The sequence below is a fragment of the Pteropus alecto genome, unplaced genomic scaffold (assembly GCF_000325575.1).
Source record: "Pteropus alecto unplaced genomic scaffold, ASM32557v1 scaffold71, whole genome shotgun sequence".
NCBI lineage: Eukaryota > Metazoa > Chordata > Mammalia > Chiroptera > Pteropodidae > Pteropus > Pteropus alecto.
The window spans coordinates 19,563,778-19,583,162 of record NW_006433024.1 but is presented as its reverse complement, the minus strand read 5'-3'; the positions used below and the strand labels follow the sequence as shown (position 1 = coordinate 19,583,162).

Here is a 19,385-nt window from a genome sequence, read left to right as displayed (position 1 = left end):
GAGCTGGAGCTGGACTTATAGTCCAAACAGCTAGGCTTGTGTCGGGCCACTCTGCAAACTAACTGCTCCAGGCAAATTACTTAACCCTTCTGGGATCCTGTTGTCTTTTAAAAGAAGATGCAGGGTGGGATTATAAGAACATTCATTTTCTACCTAATCAATGTCTTTATAATTTGAATTTCACAGAATGTATTACTTCTGTAACCAAAAAAGACAAAAATTAAAAAAAAATTTTTAATGAGGAAAAACAGTTGTTTCTAAAGGATCTCCCTGAGGCACTCACATAGCAGAAAATCAATCCCAACTACCACCGCAGGCACATTGTGGCTCCAGGCTTCAGGATTATGATAAATATCCTGCTCTGGTCCTCAAGAAACACTGAAGACTGACTTCAAGGGAATAAATCTTGGAGTAAGAGAAAAACATCTGAAAAACTCCTTCAGATAAGAGCCAAGCACCTGTCGTTTGCTGTTAGCTTCCTTACATACCAGCTGCAAATAAGATTCTTATCAGGAACTTAAAAGATTCCACATTTTGGATGCAAATGCCAAGCCTGAGCCAATGCTGAAAGCTATTCTTTCCTAATACCAAATAAGCATACGTGTCAGGAAAGAGAGGCCTCTGGCTGGCCTGAGCAGCGGCAGAGCCAAGACGTGAACTCACCTGCTGGAAGGTGTGGCAGCACAGTGGGCCCCGTCAGAAGGGGTGTAGGTTGCCAATCTCTCCTGATCAGCCTGGGCACCGTGGGCAGGCTGGTTGGGAGCAAGGGGTACCCCACCTTCCTTCCCAGGAACCATTAGCTTTGGGGAAAAATGAAAAAATACAGTGAATCGTGGCAGTGTCAGGCAGGAGGGGACACTCACGGCCTAGCATGATGTATCTGCTTTCAAGCTTTTCCATCACCAATGCTGCCACCCAGTGGGCAGAGGCCTTGGCTCTTTATCTTCTCTGGGACTCAGTTAATGGGAGACATGCATGGCAATGACTACAGAGGGAAAAGGAAAGAGAGAAAACACTTGGGAAGCTCTTCTTTCCTTTCTGGAGTCTAACAGGTCCCTTTCTCTCAGAGTCATGTTAGTCCTCCAAAGTCACAGAAGAGCTTTGCTTTGGAATAAAACTGATTTATCAAGAGGCCCCTCAACTGCCTCAGGGCAGGAGAGGCAGCACAGGAGCCCACAGGGTCCTCCCCATCTTTAAAGATACCTGGTGAGGGTGTGTGGTGTTTAAGCCAGCAGCAAACACTACTGGATAAGCCAGGTCAGCTGATCCAATGCCCAGGGCAGCAGGCTGATAGGAAAGGCGAGAGCTTGAGAGCTAAGCAAGAGAAAAACAAAGAGGGGCAGAGGAAAGGAGGAGGACAAAATAGGCAATCCTGAAGTATGACTAATGATCCAGATCAGTAGAGAGATGAGGAATGAATCCCAGCCCACATCTTCATGGTACAGGGGCCTGATGTAAAAGTTCAAGACAGATCAGGCCATTACTTTGTAGATGAAACAGCAGAGACTTGTTGCAGTGGGGTTGAGGTTCCTGGCTCTGCAGCCTTCCAAAGACCTCAAATGAACCCCTTGCTCCCCTTTACAAAGGGGCTCAGCTAACCGTTTCGGTTTCCAGCCCAGAAGAATGTGGAACACAAGCCTGGGCAGAACTTGGAGGCAAAGTTATCAGTTTTTCCCAGGTCATTCTATTTTCTCCTTTGTCCTTGAGGACCCTTTAAAACAGAAGGTGTCTTCTCTAATCACACCCTCCATCACCACTGGGTATGGGAAGGTTCCTATTTATGTTGAAAAAAAATAGAATACTACTCTTGGGTTATTTATTTGGAAATAAGATATAAATAATTCCCTATATTTTTCACATCAATGGTAGGAGGAGGAGGGACAAGTGAAAAATCCTATTTTAGGCTGCTCTGCTAGGGATGCGTCCTATTAAAAATCAATTACCAAGCCTCAAAATAACCAACAGAACACTTTGGGGACATTTAAATGGCTATAGTCTATACTTTATTTACAATTTTTAAATAAAAAGATACCATCTGATATATCCCCTTATTCCCAGTATGGACTCACTTGATGGGAAAAGGCCAGTCCAGCCATAGGGACCCTCAGGGTATCCGTCACCACAGGAGTAGGGGTCTGAAAATGTGCCTTTGTGACAGTAAACACACACTGTGTACAGATACAAACAGAGACAGAAGAACAAGAAAAAAGAAAAAGGACTTGAGAAAGAAGTGAAGAAACTCCGAAGGGGCAGTAGCAACAGAAGCTGAAATACACAATGGAAGTCAGGCGTGAAGCAGGGAGAAAGCTGCATGACCGCCTTCCCAAAAGGACAACTTGGAAGGGTCTGAAAAGATGTTTATCCCAGGGTGTTCCATTGCATGCGTGCCTCCCTGAAGAACAGGTGGAAAACAAAGCTGAGTCAAGCTGGAATGACTTGGCAAACCAGGGAAACTTGAACCAAGCATTGGTCTGTGTTTAGTCAAGAGGACTAGGAGGACATTAGAGAACAATCTCCAATAAGAAGGGCCTGAGAGCAGACAAGGTGTGCTCAGGATGAATGAGGATGTTGAGATTAAACTGTTAGAGTGAAGGTCTTTTTCTGGAGACCCAGAATCTTCAGAGACCGGTTTAAACAGTTGACATTGTTGGCTGGAACTCTGTGTGTTCTTATACTCCCTGATGGTGTAGGAGAACTTGATGGAGTAAGAGCTAGGGCACTTTGAAAACTCTTATGATTTCAAAGCAAATTCTGGGCATGATGATTATTTTGGATCTTACTGTTCCATCTTTAATAAGTTTCACCAATTAGCTGATTAATGCTTAGTACTGGAGTGGGAACCTTAAGTCACAGCAGCAGGATCAGGGTCGCAACTATTTCTTGACTCAACTCTGCCCAAATGATGATGATCCTTGTTTTGTTGGCAAAATAAACGTCACATTAACATGTATTTATTGGACTCTAGCAAAAGCTCAAATAGGAGTTGTTGAATAATTACGTAATTTCCTAAGCTAAACCAAAGAAGAAACAATTTCAGTATTTACGGGAATCAGAAGACCTGATGGCAAATGATTTTCTCTCTCTGTTCAAAATGAGTATTTCTGCACCAAACTGTACCAGCTTGATTAGAGGTACTCAGGGATAGGGACAGAGCTCACCCATGGGGTGCTCAATATTGATAAGATCTTGGTGTGATCTACTTTTAAATTGTGAAAAGACACTGAATCCATGAAAAAGATAGGTTCTTATTACACAGGTCAACAAATTTTTATGAAAATATCAGAAACTACTAAACTTCCCTTTACTTCTGGAGTTGGGTCAAATGTCCACTGTATCAGAGAAAAAGATAAATTGATTTACTAAGGCCCAGCTTCGCCATCCCTCATAGCTCCTAAGTTCACAACTTTATTGTTTATGAATTTATCACTTGTAAAACACAATAAAACTGTTTAATAAACATTAAGCTTGACATATTCACATTTTGATTATCTAAAAAATAATCTACTCCCACTAATGTGTACTATTAAGGAAGTGGACTTTCCCCCTTTTTGGGGTCTGATTGCTCTAGGCCAGTAGTGTGCCAGAAGCTACACTCCCAGGGCAATGGCAACACTCACGCTTACGTATATTGATGTGGGGAGGGGAATACCAATCCCCATACCCCCAAACCAACCTATTAGGCAACTTTACAATAAGAACTTCTTTAACTCTAAATTGGGACAATAGAAATAATAGTATCTGTGGATTCTGTAATGTCTTTCACACACATTTAAGTTAGCTTTTGTGCCTAATTTCTACTTTTGAAATGGATTAGAACCATAATTGTAATCCTGTATCTCCTAACGCCCAGGATGAGATAAATTTAAATTTTTTCTTAATTTAATAAACAGAGAAAATAACTTGTAGATAGCCAATTAATTTGCTGAGCCCCCAAAGTAAGAGGGTGAAAGGGGTATTCTGGAGCTAGTTTAAAGGAAAGTAGAACTGAATTGGTCTAGTGCCTAAAGTGAAAGACAGGAGAGGGAATAACAGGGATGATGGGCAGGTAGAGCAGGAATCTGCAGGCGATGAGGCAGATGATGAATGACAGGGTGGAAAGAAAGAAATATGTCTTGAAATTCAGTCAGCTGGCAAAAATGATTCCTTAGCTAAAGCAGTCTCAGTAGAGTATATTATACAACAAGGCTACATAGGTACCTCCTCTGGGGAAGCTAACATTGTTTGGGGCCTGAAATTCAGTCTGACATTGAAGATGGACTCAACTGGAGAATGGTTCAAAATGTTCAGATAGAGAATGTAGATAGACAGAAATCTATGTACACTATTAAGAAAAACTGCATTGCTGGCTTCTTATTGGCAATTTATGCTAAATAGTTATTTGTTCCTTTTGTGCTCCTTCCATTATTAGAAACCATATTTACCACTTCAAACGAGAAGTAGCTACCCAATGAAAAAGTATAGGTTAGAGGATCTCTCTGGTATGAGAATGCATGTGGAATTCTGTGACTGATTTTCTAGGGAATTTTAAGATGTCCCCAGGAAGGTAAAGATAACATGTAATCTTATGGGTTAAGAATGGTTACAGACTAAAATACTGCAATATTACCTACTGGATAAAAGGATCTCCCTCATCTCTTAAAAGAAGCCCCTCGAAACAATCGCCCTTACCGCCACCAAAAGAAACTAAATTTTGACACCATTTCATAGGGCCCATATATGGACCAAATAACTACCACCACCCCAGAACCCATTTCCCCCTACCTGGGATGGAGGCGAGGTGGAAAAAGAGGTGGTACACACTTCTTGAGAATCTTCCACTGAAGGATATGTTACTCCAGTGTCCTCACCAGCGGTTCTATAGTGAGGGGAAAAGAAATCATGAATTTTATGGTGATGGCAATCAATTTTAGAAAGGACACAAAGGGAGGTTACATAAAGATGCAGGCTGTGACGACTGTTTCAGGCAGAGTTCATAATGGCAAGAGAGCTGTGTTGAGTCCTTCAGAATTTTAAACATTTCCAGAAAGCAGCATCAAGAGGTTGACAATGGCTTTTTTTAAACCCAAACATCTTACCTGACATATCATTTGAGAATATTTTCTTAGGCATAGCCAGTGTTGGGGCCAAAGAACTGTCAGCAACACAATGCAGGGAAACAAAAGTCTAAACTCCAAAGACAAACCTATGCAACTTCACAGGTCTTTCACATACAGGTAGTATCCTTCCTGACACACATCTATCCCAAATTCTAGAGAATACTGTTTTCTGGGACCTAGACTAAGAGATGTCTGATTCTGACGTACAATTGAATTATGCAAATAGCAGCCTGAAAACCATTTAATTTGCAAAGGGCATTCTATAAGTTACGGCCACTCTTATTTATAGTCTCTAGGTAAAATCAAATGAAAAGTTAAATCACTACTGTCAAGATCCAACAGTTCCAAGAATTTTGAGACATTCTGTATACCCCAAGTCCTGGTGTGCCTTACAGGCAGCTGCATGAAAGGAAGCTAGCCATTCTTTCTCTCTCCTTGTGGTGTCTCTATCTGTGCTTTCTGTCCATCAGTGACTGCTAATAAAGGTGCTCTATGTACCTGTGAAAGATGGATGCTTCTGCCTAGCAGTTTGGGAAGGTACCTGTCACATTCCTCACCTGTAATTGCAGGGGTGCATGGTAGAGGAGCTGGGATAGGGACGGTCCACAAAGTGATCAATGATAATCCCCATGATAGGTGGGGTCCTCTCAAATTGCCTGAAATGCAATAAGATTACGATATTTGTTAGAATGGCTTGCCAGCCCCGCTGAAGGCCTCAGAAGGCCCCCCACTCAATACCTATTAGCAGGAACCACTAGAGCCTTAACTATTGCACCTCTAAATATAAACCACCATCTCTACATTGTTGGCTCTGCAACACTCAGATTCTCTAATCTGGAATCTGAACTCTCTATTTTATACTTTAAAAGGGGACTGATTTCAGCAATGGCAAAGCTGAACTGTAGGCTTAGCCATGGAGTTTGGGTGAAAAAAAATTTAGTATCTTTGGAAGAGTTCTTTTGGATTCCAACACCCTTTCCTCACCTGGTGGACATGAATGCCAAGTTAATTCTGTAGGCACAAGAAAGAGTAATGGTGCCCACAGGGGTACCCACTGTCCCAACACGAACTGTCTGGAAACCTAGGAGAAGAGATAAACAATTAGCTTTTTTTCCAGAGAATACTGACATTGCCCCTCAGTCTGTCATTCCGTGAATCATTCAACCTATACAATCTCTGGTATTATCCACTTAGCACCTTGAGGGCAGCGGTCTCGATTTCGTGTGTATGTCTCTGTGTGTGTGTTTATTATTTTTTCTTTCAATTAATTTTATATTGACCTAATACTATCAGGAGAAACAGCATTCTATTTGCAGATAAAACTACCTTCAAAGAGGTAAAACTTATTAATACTGAAGCTTGAGTGAGTCCTAACCAACCCTGCCCAGATGTGTCACATATCCAATGAGACAGCAAAAAGGCACTAGGAGTTTGTCACTCATGTTTATATTTGTAAATATGATTCTTTATATTTAAGAAGTAACCGCAAGTCCACTCAAGGTGCCACCCCAGAACTAAGTATGGAAAAGAGCCAGGGCCTTGCAGGTGATACTTCCAACCAAGCTTTCCTGGTTTTCTTGGTTTCATTTCCAATTTTTCAAAACTGATGTTCATCGCAAACATTTAACATGCTCATTGTAGAAAATCAGGAAACCAACAATTGTATAAAGAATAAGAAAGAATACTGAGTTATTGGAAATTGGGGAAAATTATTCAGTCATTTCCCTGGCTGCTGTTTGGACCACCTACCTCTTTTCCTTACTCATATTATACATATTAAAATCACAAGGTACATATCATTACAGGCAGCACACAAGCTCTTAACACTACAAATGTGTTTTAACCTAATACATACCTTCTCCTAAGCCACTCAGCTGAACTTCCCCAAAATATATTCTGTAAGGAAGAAAGAAGAAATGTTACCTGATTCTTTATTCTAATGGCCTCTATAGCCAAAACATCTAGAAACAAAATAAACAAAACAAACCCTTCTTATCTGTATGAACATCTCTCCTAACAGTGTATATAGAGAGGTTTGGTTAAAAAAATGAGGAAAATAATAATCAAGTGGAAACTGCTATTTAAGTTTCTTCTTCCCACTTCTGCAACATGTTTTTAAAGTATATCTACTAGAAAATAAAGAATATATAAATAAAATTGGCAAACAGATCTGGAACTAATATTAGAAAGTACTAGTTTTCTTTTAATTGAAGTATAACTGACATATAACATTATATTAGTTTCAGATGTACGACGTGATTCAATATTTATATATAGTGAAATGATCACCACAATAAGTTTATAACTGTCACCATACAGTTATAGAACTTTTTTACTTGTGATGAGAACTTTTAAGATCTACTCTTTGTAATTTTCAAATATGCAACAGAAGGTACTAGATTTTGAAGAGTGGTTTTCAATTAAAAAGAGCTCTCTGTGCTTGTCAAGTCATTCCAAAGTAAATTGGTTAAAAAATTAGAAAATCTTTTCCACCATAGAATAATTAAGTAAGAGTATTCTAAAAATATAAATATAGTAGAACCTTTCCACCAATCTTGGAAGGCCAGTCTATGTTAGCTAAAAGTCTAAATTAGAAAACACTCAAAATATATTTTTTCAAGTAATATTGTTAAAAACTAAACACCAATGATGTACAAAGCCCTATGGTTAAGTGTTACAAATGAGATAAGGATAATTCAGGGATGAGATTCAGGATAAATCTGAATCCTAGGTCTCAGATTATAGCCCCATTTGGGAAAAAAACATCTGAAATACATGCTCGAAGTAATAGCACCATAAAGCAGAAATCAGCAAACTTTTGTTAAAAGGATTAAATAGTAAATATTTTAGGCTTGGGGGCCATATGGTTGGTGGCAACTATTTATCTTTGTTGTTGTCTTGCAAAAGTACCATTGATGATATGTAAACTAATAGGGTGGCTATGTTCTAAAATATAAAAACAAGCAGATGGTCTGTTAACTACTTTGCTGACTCCTGCCATAAAGTAATATAGAAATGACGTTAACGAAGTGTTGCCAAAAGAGATTTTGCTAGATGCCCTCTAATAAAAGCTGACGCTTAATAGCTCACTACAAATTTGAATACTGGTACAGTGCTTAAAACAACCTAATCATGTTAAACCTTTCCTTGGCTAGACTCTTTATGCCATTCAGATGCTAAGAAAGTTTTCTTCACAGATAGTAGAGTACAAAACATTAATTCAGTTTTGAATGACAAATCTAGGATGTTTTTATAACAATGTAATTCTACAATGACATAATCAAATCTAAAGGGTCAAGGAGAAAAATGATAATACAGCTTTTAAAAAAAGACAAAGCTATTCTTTTATGGTATAAAGCTATACTGTCAACTTGTCGACAACAGTATAAAAGGGAAAAAAAGGAGCCAAATCTACCTCTGAAACCACTTTTCCATGGTTTAAACCACAGTTATTTGCATCCAAAAGTACTTCTAAATGATAAACAGTAATAAATACTGTATTACTCCAAAGATACAGGATAAAAGAAGACTTTAAACACTAATATGAAAAGGACTAGAAGTCATAGTTAACTAAGCTGATGATTAGTAGTGTAGTATGGCTACTTATAAAAAAAGAAATGAAGGGGCCTTAGCATAGGTAAATGGGAAGTAAGAGTTAGAAAGTAATCTTTCTTTTGTATCTGAAAAGTCTAGTAGTTTTCAAATGGAATACTGAACTTGAAACCTAGGAAGACTATAGAGAAGACTAGAAAAATGTATTAAAGACTTGGAAAAATAAACATGGGTAGGGTTGCTAGATTATTGCTAAGAAAGTTAAAGAATAACTTGATAATTATCTCAGGTACTGGATTGTTTCAACAGAACTAGTTAGTCTCTAACCCTTAGTCCTTCCATCCTGCTATACTAATTCTTCTCAAAATCAGCTCTATACATGTACTCAAAAGGCTAAATCCAATGGCTCATCACTAATAGGAAAGAAAAGAGTCTTGGATGATTTGAGAACTTCTGGCTTTCCATGCTCTGCTCTCACAATTTCCTACATATCCTTTAGACCGCTACTCTGGTCCACTGGACAATCTGAGTACAGCTCACACCCCACCCCTATTTCTGTGCCTTGCCATCTGTTGTACTCCCCACCCAGAATGATCTTTCTTCCTCACTTCTACCAGCTGAAATTCTCTCTGCCTTAAGGTCTAGCTTAATGGCCATTTTCTCCATGAATCCTGTCTCGTTTCTCCCAGCCAGAACAAACTTTCTCTTCCTGTGTTCTCCCAGTATTTTTTTTCCTGATACTATTATGCAGTTTTCAAATCCTGCTTTTTACTGTAATTATACAAGTACCAAATTGTTTCCCCCATTAGATTAGAAACACCTGAAAGGCAGGGCCTCTGTATAGTTCTTCCTTGGGCCTAGGACAATGCTTACATTAGAAAGGTACTCAATAAATAGGTGTGGAGGTGAAATATTTCAAGATACTCGGTTCTTTACATCCACAAATGACTGACTAAAAACAAACTGAATTAGCAATTTGTTAGACAAAAAGTTTTAATTTAACTCGAGAATACAGAAGGCTATGGACTCTTCCCAAAACAGTCTATTTTTTAAAGTCTTAAGCTCCTTTTCCAGCTTTGAGATGTGTATCAGTAGGACCTCAAAATCCAAGAAGGACAAAATACAAAAGGACAAAGAACTTGGTAGCTTTAGAAAGCTGAGGTTCATAAGGGAGGATGGGTAGACAATCAAAGTAAAGCTATAGCATCAACTACCCAACCATTCGTCTGAAAATTAATCACAGAATACCTGAATAATACCTGAATGCCAGTTAGACAATATGTAAAGCGATGAGGCCAACCAGTGAGTCAAGAAGTAAGCAGCCACGCTGTTTACCTGTACAATATGACATATTCATGCCCTTGTTTTCTGGAGAGTCTGTAAGCTGGTGTCACTCTAGTTATAGCAAGGAGAGACTTCAGCAGCAATGACAGTCTGTTGTACACTGTGTAGGAAACTTTGATTTCTTTATCACACCTGCAGAGCACATAGAAACTATCAGCATTCTCCTATTCAACTAAAGTAAAATGAAAAAGAGAAATGCAAATGATATAAGATATTATTTTCCATCTAGTGATGAAGATTAGTTTGTTGGCATTATTCCTACATTCTGATAGAACATAAACTGCTTTGTCCAAATATACTATTCATAGAGTATTACATTCAATAGAGATGGCTGCAAATTAACACTGGAACTGTATAAGATTAAATTTATTATGAAAACACACTTTGAACTAAAAGTATAAGTATTATAGAGTTCTTTGTCAGTTTATCAACGGATTGTTGAGACAAGGCAAAGTTTCATTTTCATATGCATTAAGACACTGGGAGACAGGCCCCAAAAGGCACCCAATATATTTTTTCTAGCTCTGAAGCAGTTATCTAAGAATTAAAGCAACACACTTAAAAACAGTAATTCAATGTTGCTATTACATTACTGAAGGTGCAAACATAATTTCAATGTACTATCTCATGAGTTGTCTACCTCTATACATCTAACAGGAAATCTGGCACTAAAATTTTGGAATATAACCTGGCAATTCTGCTTTCTCATTTTTTAAATACCACATATACTTATTACTAACAATTTTCTTTTGATGTGTTGCTATTTCCTCAATTTTCCTATATGTATACTCTTCTTGAAAACTGAAACTTCAGACAGGAAGTAAGCTAATCTGTCTTGAAAGAAGAAAATGTAGGAGGGAAAAAACATGTATTTTCAATCCATGACCAACATAATATGTAAAAAGGAGTCGTGAGGGGACATCTTATTGGATGTCTGCCACACAGAAAACAGACAAAATAGAGAAGTCATGTTATAAGAGCTCCCAAAGGATTTAATCAAAGAACTATCTGTACTCTGGGAAAACAAACAACCCTTTTCAGCTTTCTCTCTGCTCTTTTCCCTGTGGTGTCTGAGTCTCTCTGGACCGACACTCCCTCTGAAGGTCATCTCTGTGCCTGGGCTGGAAGCCAAGCATGAAGCAAATTGTAGCAAAGACCTACTGATTTTAAGTGGTCAAAACACCCTCCATAACTGATAACAAAGCCCTGCTTTTCACTGCTTTATCCTCAGCCACCACAACCAAGCACCCTAAAACAGAGCACTTACTTTTCATTCATTTCAAGACACCAAATTTCTAGCTCCATGGAATCTCCCTGTATATGGAACCAATGAAAAATATTCATTTTATTTTTTTTTTAGTTACCTTCTTTTTTCTTATAACAAAGCACTATATACAATCACTATAAAATATATTAGAAAGTATGAATAAGCAAAAAAGAGATCAGTTTATAATCCAATCATCCACTTTACTAAATAAAAGTGAAATTATACTATATATACTATTTTTATCGATTTTTTATTAATAAATACAACATGGAATTGTCCTTATAATTAAAAATTCTGCATTGTTTTTAACAGTTGCATAGTATTCCACCATAAGGCAATCATTTTATCCAATCATACTTGGACATACAGGTTGCTTCTAATTTTTTACTATTACAAACAACATTGTGATAAATAGCCTTGAGACTAAAACTTTGCACATACTCTGAACTAATTTCTTAAGGCAAATTTCCAGAATTAGAATCATTAGATCAAAGGGTATTCATACTTCTAAGACTTTTGCTATGTACTCTTCAGAAAGGCCTACACTTTCAATGATGGAGAGGGCCTTTCCCTCCAACTCTATAAGGGGTATTTTTAGGTGACATCCACAATTAAAGAATACCTTAACAAGCTCCTTAAAATCTTTTTATCTCATGTCTTTAGCCAAACTATTCAAAGTCTCTCTGTGTTACTCTGAACAGACTTAGTCTAGTGGGTGGGAAAGAAAAAAATAAGACTAAAGCCAGAATCTCTCTCAACCCGGTAATAATCCTATGTGTCACTGAGTGAGAAGGATAGTCCCATACCTTTGAAAACAAGTAACCTTTTTACTAATTAGTTTGAAAGGGCTATTCTTTTAGGTTTGGGAGTAAGCTTGGGTTAGTTAGTTTGTGGAATAGAGAACTTTTACTGGTTCCAGATCAAATTTAAATATGTATCCTTAATATATATTCTTCTCATTACATTGTCATTTCTAAATGACATAATGAATTTTGAATCCCCCCCGCCCCAAAATTAAGGAATGACTGGATAGTAGGAAGAATCCAAGACAAGTCAGTGTGGTTTCTCTATGACAATCAGAAGTTTATGGTCAGATTTCACACATGCCTGAGAGAGGAGAGAGTTCTTCTAAGGATTCCTTTGGGACTCCCTATGGATCACTAAGAAAAATAAATTATAGTATAAACTGGCAATTCAATAAAGAAGAATAGGAAGTTTTTTAATTTGGTCCTAAGGTTTCCATGGAATAAGTAGTGACATCATTCATTCAACAAAATTCACTGAGAGCCTACTATGTGCCATCCCAGGCACTGTGTTAGGCACGGAGATGATTATTTATTTATATCCTGCCTCATTTAGAAAAGAATTTGAAGAACCACAAAGATAAATAAGATGTGGCATAGCTGCTGACTTCCAGAAAAAAAGTGTAAAGTATGAGTAGGAACATATGATGATCGCCTACTGTATATCATGTTATCCAATTTAGAAATAAGAATTAAATGAAAAAATATTGTAGCCCTGCAAGACTGAAGTGTCAGTTTGATGGTGTTGGTGAGAGTGGGATTGAGTAATTTGGCCAAAGTCACTCAGCTGGGACCTAAACTTGGGTCTATATAGCAGCAAACTCCATCTGCCTTTCATTATACCATGCAGTCTCACAATCCTGTAATGGAAATAGATTAATAAACATACAAGTAACAATATCTGCCTCGATCTTAACACAGAATACAGTGAGCAAAAAATATTTTTAAAAAATCATAATACAGCAAATTATTCTCTAGGAACAAATATAAACAAAGCACATGGGAAGTCTAAGGGGAATAGTTTCCTCTCCCTCTAGAAAGGGGAGATTTTCTAGAGCATATGAGTCTTGAAGGATGAGAACATCTCAATCATACATGACATATGTGAAGATGAGGGCAAAGCCTATTCCAGGTGGTTGGAAGAACAAGTACAAAAACCACGCCCCCCTCAGAGAATGATGAGAAGTTCAGAGAAGAAACAGGCAGAAATCAGGCTGAGCTGGAACCAGAGTGTGAAGAGCTTTGAGTGCCAACTTAAGATGCCATCTTGGCCAGAACCTTACCTCAGAAGTCTTGAGTGAGATCTCCACACACATGGATCTCCCGACGGCGGGAAGCTGCCCTGCCAGTGCCTTCTTTGCTTCATGTGTAACCTCTGGGATGTCTTTGATTGCTAAATTGAACTAGAAAACAAAAGAGATTTGGGGTTAAGCACGCACATGGAACATTATGGAAACATAAAGTAGTCAGACTGTATGTTGGGTACTGCAGGCATTGCTTTGACTGATTAAGAACATTCATTCACTTCTTCCTTCCCCATCTGAGATATCCTGCATCAAAGACCCAAACTGTGGTTGAAAATGCTAATGACCTATTACAAGGATTAGGTAACAAGATATTTTTGTGTTCTAAAGACTAAGCTTTTCACCTATTATAGTAGAAAGCCAAGAGCCAAATAAATCCAGGACTAACATTCGATGAAGAACAATACTTTCCAAGTGATTGAATCAAATAGAATTAGATATTTTAATGTTATGATTTAGTAATCCTATTAATAGTATTCCTTATTATTATACTGTAATTCTTTGTCACAAAGGCCATAGTATATCCCTTAGCAAAGAATAGGAATTTTACCCAATCTGAACCCGTTGGGGATGAAGATGAACGAGTACAAATCTTCTCACCAAGTCGAGCCTGGACAATCACTTGAACAGTCTAAAAAAAACCAATCAAACAACAGAAATTAATTTGGCTCCCCCCCAACAGAGTTAAAATCCTCCCAATGTAGGCTTAAAAAGATGCCAATGATCTTAACTATACTTTAGGAACTAAAAACATTCAAGAACAGATAGAAAAAAATGCTGCACAAAAAGAATACTGTAAATATTCCTGAGGATATAGTACCAACCAATTAGAGGAATTATAGTTTGAGGCTTGGAATCTGTAATATTCTAACATGGCAGAAGGAAAGTTGCACATGGTGGCTCTGACTTTCATAAAGAAACAAGTCAAACTGTAGGTTTAAATATACACTTATGTAATCATAGTAGATTTAAACTAAGGATTCCACAATTATTCATCCTTTGGCCCATATGGCAAAAGTATTCCAACTAATTTTACAACCAGAATCTACTGCATGAAATTTTCTTACATGGCAAATGTTTGAGAGGAGGGAATGATAGAGGTGGAAATGATTTTTAGATTTAGGAAAATATAACTTCCAAAGCATTCAAAATTCAGTTTGAATTCCTCATTTACCCAGAATGGAGCCATAAATGAAAGTTACACATTTCAGAGTTAGTTGATGGTTTGGGAAAGATGCCCAAAATGCTGTCCATTCCAGTCCACCACAGTCTTTGTTCCCACCCAAGGGGACATACTGTGCCAATAACCTGGCATAATAGTTTGACATTTCTGCAAACAGCCTTGCAAAATAAATTTTTTACAACAAATAGCTGTGGAAAATTGGAAGCTACTTTTTAGTTACACCCCCAGTACCACCCCCAAACTTCACAGTTTGGTTTACAACAGACAGAAGTATTCCTTAAAATGGGCAAGCTGCAAGCTGTTATGCTGTATTTCCAAAAACAGAAAAGCACGGAAGTTATTTCTAACAGTTCTAGGCTCAAGAGAATGGATATATTACCTTGAGGGCAAAAAATTTAATGAACTTGTCCAGGTCCTTTCTGTCCTGGGAATTGAGATCAGTTTCCATTGCCTATGATAATCTAAAACAAACAAACAAAAAGTTGAAAAATGTGACTAGTACCTTTTAAAAGGGATTGCTACAGCAAAGCATACAGAGATGGTCTTGTCTACTAGCTGCATAAACAGTCATGTGGAAGAGGGGAAAAAACTCCCCCCCTAACTAAAGATACCAAAGCGAAAAATATTAAGATACTATCTTTTGAGGAAAATAAACTCTACACAAGGAGCTAAATCTAGGAACCTAAAAAATGGATGAAGACAAGCCATTTTTCTGAATCTGAAACTGAGCCTTAAATATAATTTATCTATTTAAAAGTTTTATTACCCAGCATATTGAGAACTAAGTTTTAATAAGACGAAAACTTTGTTAAAACATAAAATGAATTCATCTACATTCCTTCAAAAGGGCGCTAAATCGATTTAACTTTGGGGGCTTTATGGACTCCTTTTAAGAATCTGATGGCAAGACAAGCTCTTTTTTCAAAAAACAAAACAAAACACAAATATAGAAATAGTTGGATATAATTTCAGGAGATTCACGGATTTTGTGAAGCACAGCATAACTCCCTTCTCCTCATATGGTTGAAATGGTTTGACATGGGGCTGGTCTGAGGAAGAAAGCATTCATCAAAAGAAGAGCTTGAACAGAGGTATAAGCAACAGAGAGCAAGATGGGTTTGGAATTATTAAGTATTCCAGTTTTCCAAAGGATTGTGTGTAGATAAAGAAGTAGTATGGCTGGTTGGGACCAGACCATGAGAGTCTGAATGCAATGCTAGAGCCTGATCTGCTTCTAGTATGCCAGAAATGGCAGCCCCCTCAAGGCTTTTGAGGAGAGGAAGTAACACAGAGTGCTAGGATCTGAATGGTGCTTTAGAAAGACAGCTTAGTTAGCATATTGTAGAATAGTTTTGAGTATGAAAAGCAAGGAAGCCAATTAGGTACATGGCAATAATTCAGGCTTGTGGTCAAGGCTAAAACTCTAGTACAGGCATGATTTGTAAATAGTATTAAGATATTTTAAAGGAAGAACTAACAGGATTTACAGACTGACTGCAGTTTAACAGGGTTTCAGTCAAAAAACTACAGAGAAAACTAGTTTTAAAGACAAGTGTAAACAAAAGTATTGAGACAGGAAATGAGTACAAGTATTTAAAAAAACCCAGCGTCTTTATTGAGATGTAACTCACTTGTAGTGAAATGTACAAATCTTGGGTGTACAGCTCAATAAATATCTGTATATGTATACTCCCTTATAACCACATACAGACCAAGTTATAGAACATTTTCAGTAATCCAGAAGGCTCCCTTGTGTCCCTGCAGTCAATAAGCCTACCAAAAGGGAACCATTATTCTGACCTATTATCATAGATTAGTTTTGTCTGTTTGAATTTCTTATAAATGGAATCAGAGTATTAACTCTTTTGTGTGTAGCTTCCTCTATTCAACAGTACGCATATATGTAAGATTCATTTATAATGCTTTGTTCTTCATTGCTATGTAGCACTCTATTTTATGACTTATGACTATACTATAATCTTTAAATTCCATTGTTGATAAATATTTGGGTTGTCTCCTGTTTTTTAGCTTATTCTTTTTTTTTTTTTTAGCTTATTATATTCTTGTACGAGTCTTTGATAGATATAAACATTCACTGCTACCAGACATAAAGCCAGGAGTTTTAATGTTGAGTGACAGAATATATATAAGTTTAGCTTTAACAGATACTGCAAAAGTTTTTCCAGAATCTGTACCAATATACACTCCCCCCAGCAGGGTATGAGAGTTCCAGTTGCTCCACAGCTATACTACCACTTCAAGGTTACTGCTAAGTCTTTAATTCTAGCCATCCTGATATGGGTGTGGTAGTATCTCATTTAATTTGCATTAAAAATAGTTAATGATTAAATTAGTGGTTAAATGGTGACTGCATTTCCCCTACTAGCACCTTTTCATGTATTTATTAGCTATTTGGATACCTTCTTTTGTGAAGTGCTACTTAAAACCTTTTGTTCATTTAAAAAATTAGGCTGTCTTTTTCTTACTGAATTGTAAGATTTTTCAAAATATATATAGTAAATGTAAGTACTTTGTTGGATATGTTCTGCAAATATCTTCTCTAAGTCTGTGACTTGTCTTTCTTATGGACTGTTTCCTTCCATGAGGGTCTGAATATACTAATGGCCAGACCACATATATAAAAATAAAGCTCTGACCCACAACCTGCAGAAACTAGCCCAGGAAGCCAACTTAGTATCTCCACTAAGTAGTTCAAGAAGTCAGCCTACTATCTACAATAACTAGTCAAGGAAGTCAGACTATCTGTAGCAACTAGTCCAGGAACCCAAACAATAACCCCTATAGAAATTGGCCCCAAACTGCCAGAACTTGATTAATAACTGACAGCATCCTTAATTTTTGCCCCTGCTTCCAACTTACGACCAACCATAGAAAGCCAAATATGTACCCCTAACCAAGCACACAGGATGTCCCCACTTTTAGTTAGGCTACCTACAGCTTCCCCTTGCCAATTGTTCTAAATCAGGACATACCTTCCCTTTTCTCCTACGAAGCTTCCTACTGGTCTACCTGCCTTTGAGTCTCTGCCATAAGCTCTGAATAAATGACCTTTACCCATTCTCATTTGGGTGGTCTTTATTTCCACATTAAAAACAGCCTTACTGAAGTATAACTCATAATAAACAATATATTGGAAGTATAAGATTTGATAAATTTTGATATTTATAACTAAAAATATCAGCACGAAATAGTAAACATACCCATTATTTCTCAGATTCCTCATGTTCCTTGGTAATCCCTCCCTTTTGCCCCTCCTAACCCCCCATCTCTACATAACCTCTGATGTGCTTTCTATCACTATAAATCACTATTTGCATTTTCTAGTCTTATATAAATTAAATCATATAGTATGCATGCTTTGTTTGGCTTCTTTCACTTAGTATAATTATTTTGAGATTTATTCATGTTGTATTCTGTGTCCATAGTTCGTTTCTTTTTATTGCTGAGTAGTAGCCTCTTATGGAGTCTTTTGAAGATCAGAGGTTGTTGATTTTAACATGTCCAATTTATTAATCTTTCCTTAGATGGTTAGCACTTTGTGTCGTTAATAATTTTTTTTGCTGATCTCAAAGTTATGAAAACATTCTCCATTTTCTTCTAGAAGCATTACTACCTTTCACATTTAGATTCACGAACCCTTGCAAATTAATTTCTATATGTGGTTTAAGTCTGGGATTGAGGTTCATTATTTTTAGCCAATCGGTTCAGTTTTCATAGGTGAAGTTAGAAACACCTAAAGATCTATCTGAAAATGCCAAGTCTGGAACTGAAGGAAAAAGTTAAGATTGAGGTTAAAGGAGAGAGAAGTGGATATTCTCAAAAAAGTACATATAAAGCTATAGTAGTAATGACATCACCAAGGGATAAAATAGAAAACAAAAAATAACAGAGACCTTAGGGGAATATCTGCATAAAAGAACCATAAAGAGAAATGCAAGAACTAATCAGACAAATAGGCAAAATGATTCTAAGTAGTTTTCATTGAAATCGAAGGGAAATGAAAGTTTTACGACTGAAGGGATGGTCAAACAATACAAAGTTCTTGTGGAGGAGGCAAAACTTAACCCATCTTTGGTTTTCGGGTGAGCCTCTTAACAAAAAGACAGATTAACAAGAGAAAAACGGTTTATTAACATGTGCAGCACACATCACACAGGAGAAATTTAAATAACTCAAGCCGGCTTACAATTGCAGCTTATACAGGATCATAAACAAAGAACAATAAATTTGTAGAGCAATGACAGGACAAAAGCACTTTTAGGCATGCATGGGCCACAAACTGTGGGAAGGTAAACAACGGGAGGAAACTATTAAAGGTTTGTTTGCAGCTCAGGGCTGCTATGTCTGTGTCCAGTGAAAGGAGAATTTATATCCTGCCTTTAGGCAGATGGGGGGAGGGTAGAAAGAGGTTCTTCTGCATTTGCTGCTTAATTACCTTCAGCTCAAAATAATTTTTATGTCAAAGAGGCATATTTTGGGGTAACATATTCTGGTTTCCTTCATCTTCAAAAGGTGAGAAAATGGCCACTGCATTTGAAATTGTGTTGCTAATGATCTTTGAAAAGACGGTTTCCTAAAGCAGTAGTGAGAAATGGATTCAGCTTCTGAGAAGTCAGACAGGAAAAGGGTTAGGCTATTATTCTGTTAAAAGAATTTTCCTTGTAGGATAGGGATATCTGAGCAAATTTATAAGGAGGGGGCAGAAACCAATGAAGAAGAAAGAAAACGCCTCTGAGAAGAAATAATTGTCAGAATAAGATGTCACAAGAGAGTCCACTGTGATCAGTAACAGGCTAAAGTCTAAAGTGACCCAAA

General features: G+C 37.3%; 1 protein-coding gene across 6 annotated transcripts in view; it reads right to left on the bottom strand.

Moving 5' to 3' along the window:
- Positions 1-19,385, bottom strand: part of ATG13 (autophagy related 13) — a 40,538-nt gene that overhangs the window by 6,864 nt on the left and 14,289 nt on the right. For 5 of the 6 annotated variants that reach the window (XM_015586429.2, XM_015586430.2, XM_006908090.3 and 2 more), the window contains 10 exons: positions 14,929-15,010; positions 13,917-13,997; positions 13,346-13,465; positions 11,260-11,306; positions 9,984-10,124; positions 6,952-6,992; positions 6,081-6,177; positions 5,654-5,752; positions 4,762-4,855; positions 664-800 (listed from right to left, as the gene is read on the bottom strand). In XM_015586429.2, the coding sequence (XP_015441915.1) occupies positions 664-800; positions 4,762-4,855; positions 5,654-5,752; positions 6,081-6,177; positions 6,952-6,992; positions 9,984-10,124; positions 11,260-11,306; positions 13,346-13,465; positions 13,917-13,997; positions 14,929-14,997 (926 nt within the window). In that variant the 5' untranslated portion in view covers positions 14,998-15,010. Of the gene's footprint in view, positions 1-663; positions 801-1,203; positions 1,315-2,069; positions 2,169-4,761; positions 4,856-5,653; positions 5,753-6,080; positions 6,178-6,951; positions 6,993-9,983; positions 10,125-11,259; positions 11,307-13,345; positions 13,466-13,916; positions 13,998-14,928; positions 15,011-19,385 lie in introns of all 6 variants that reach the window. The other variant, XM_025044068.1, reaches the window with a different exon arrangement.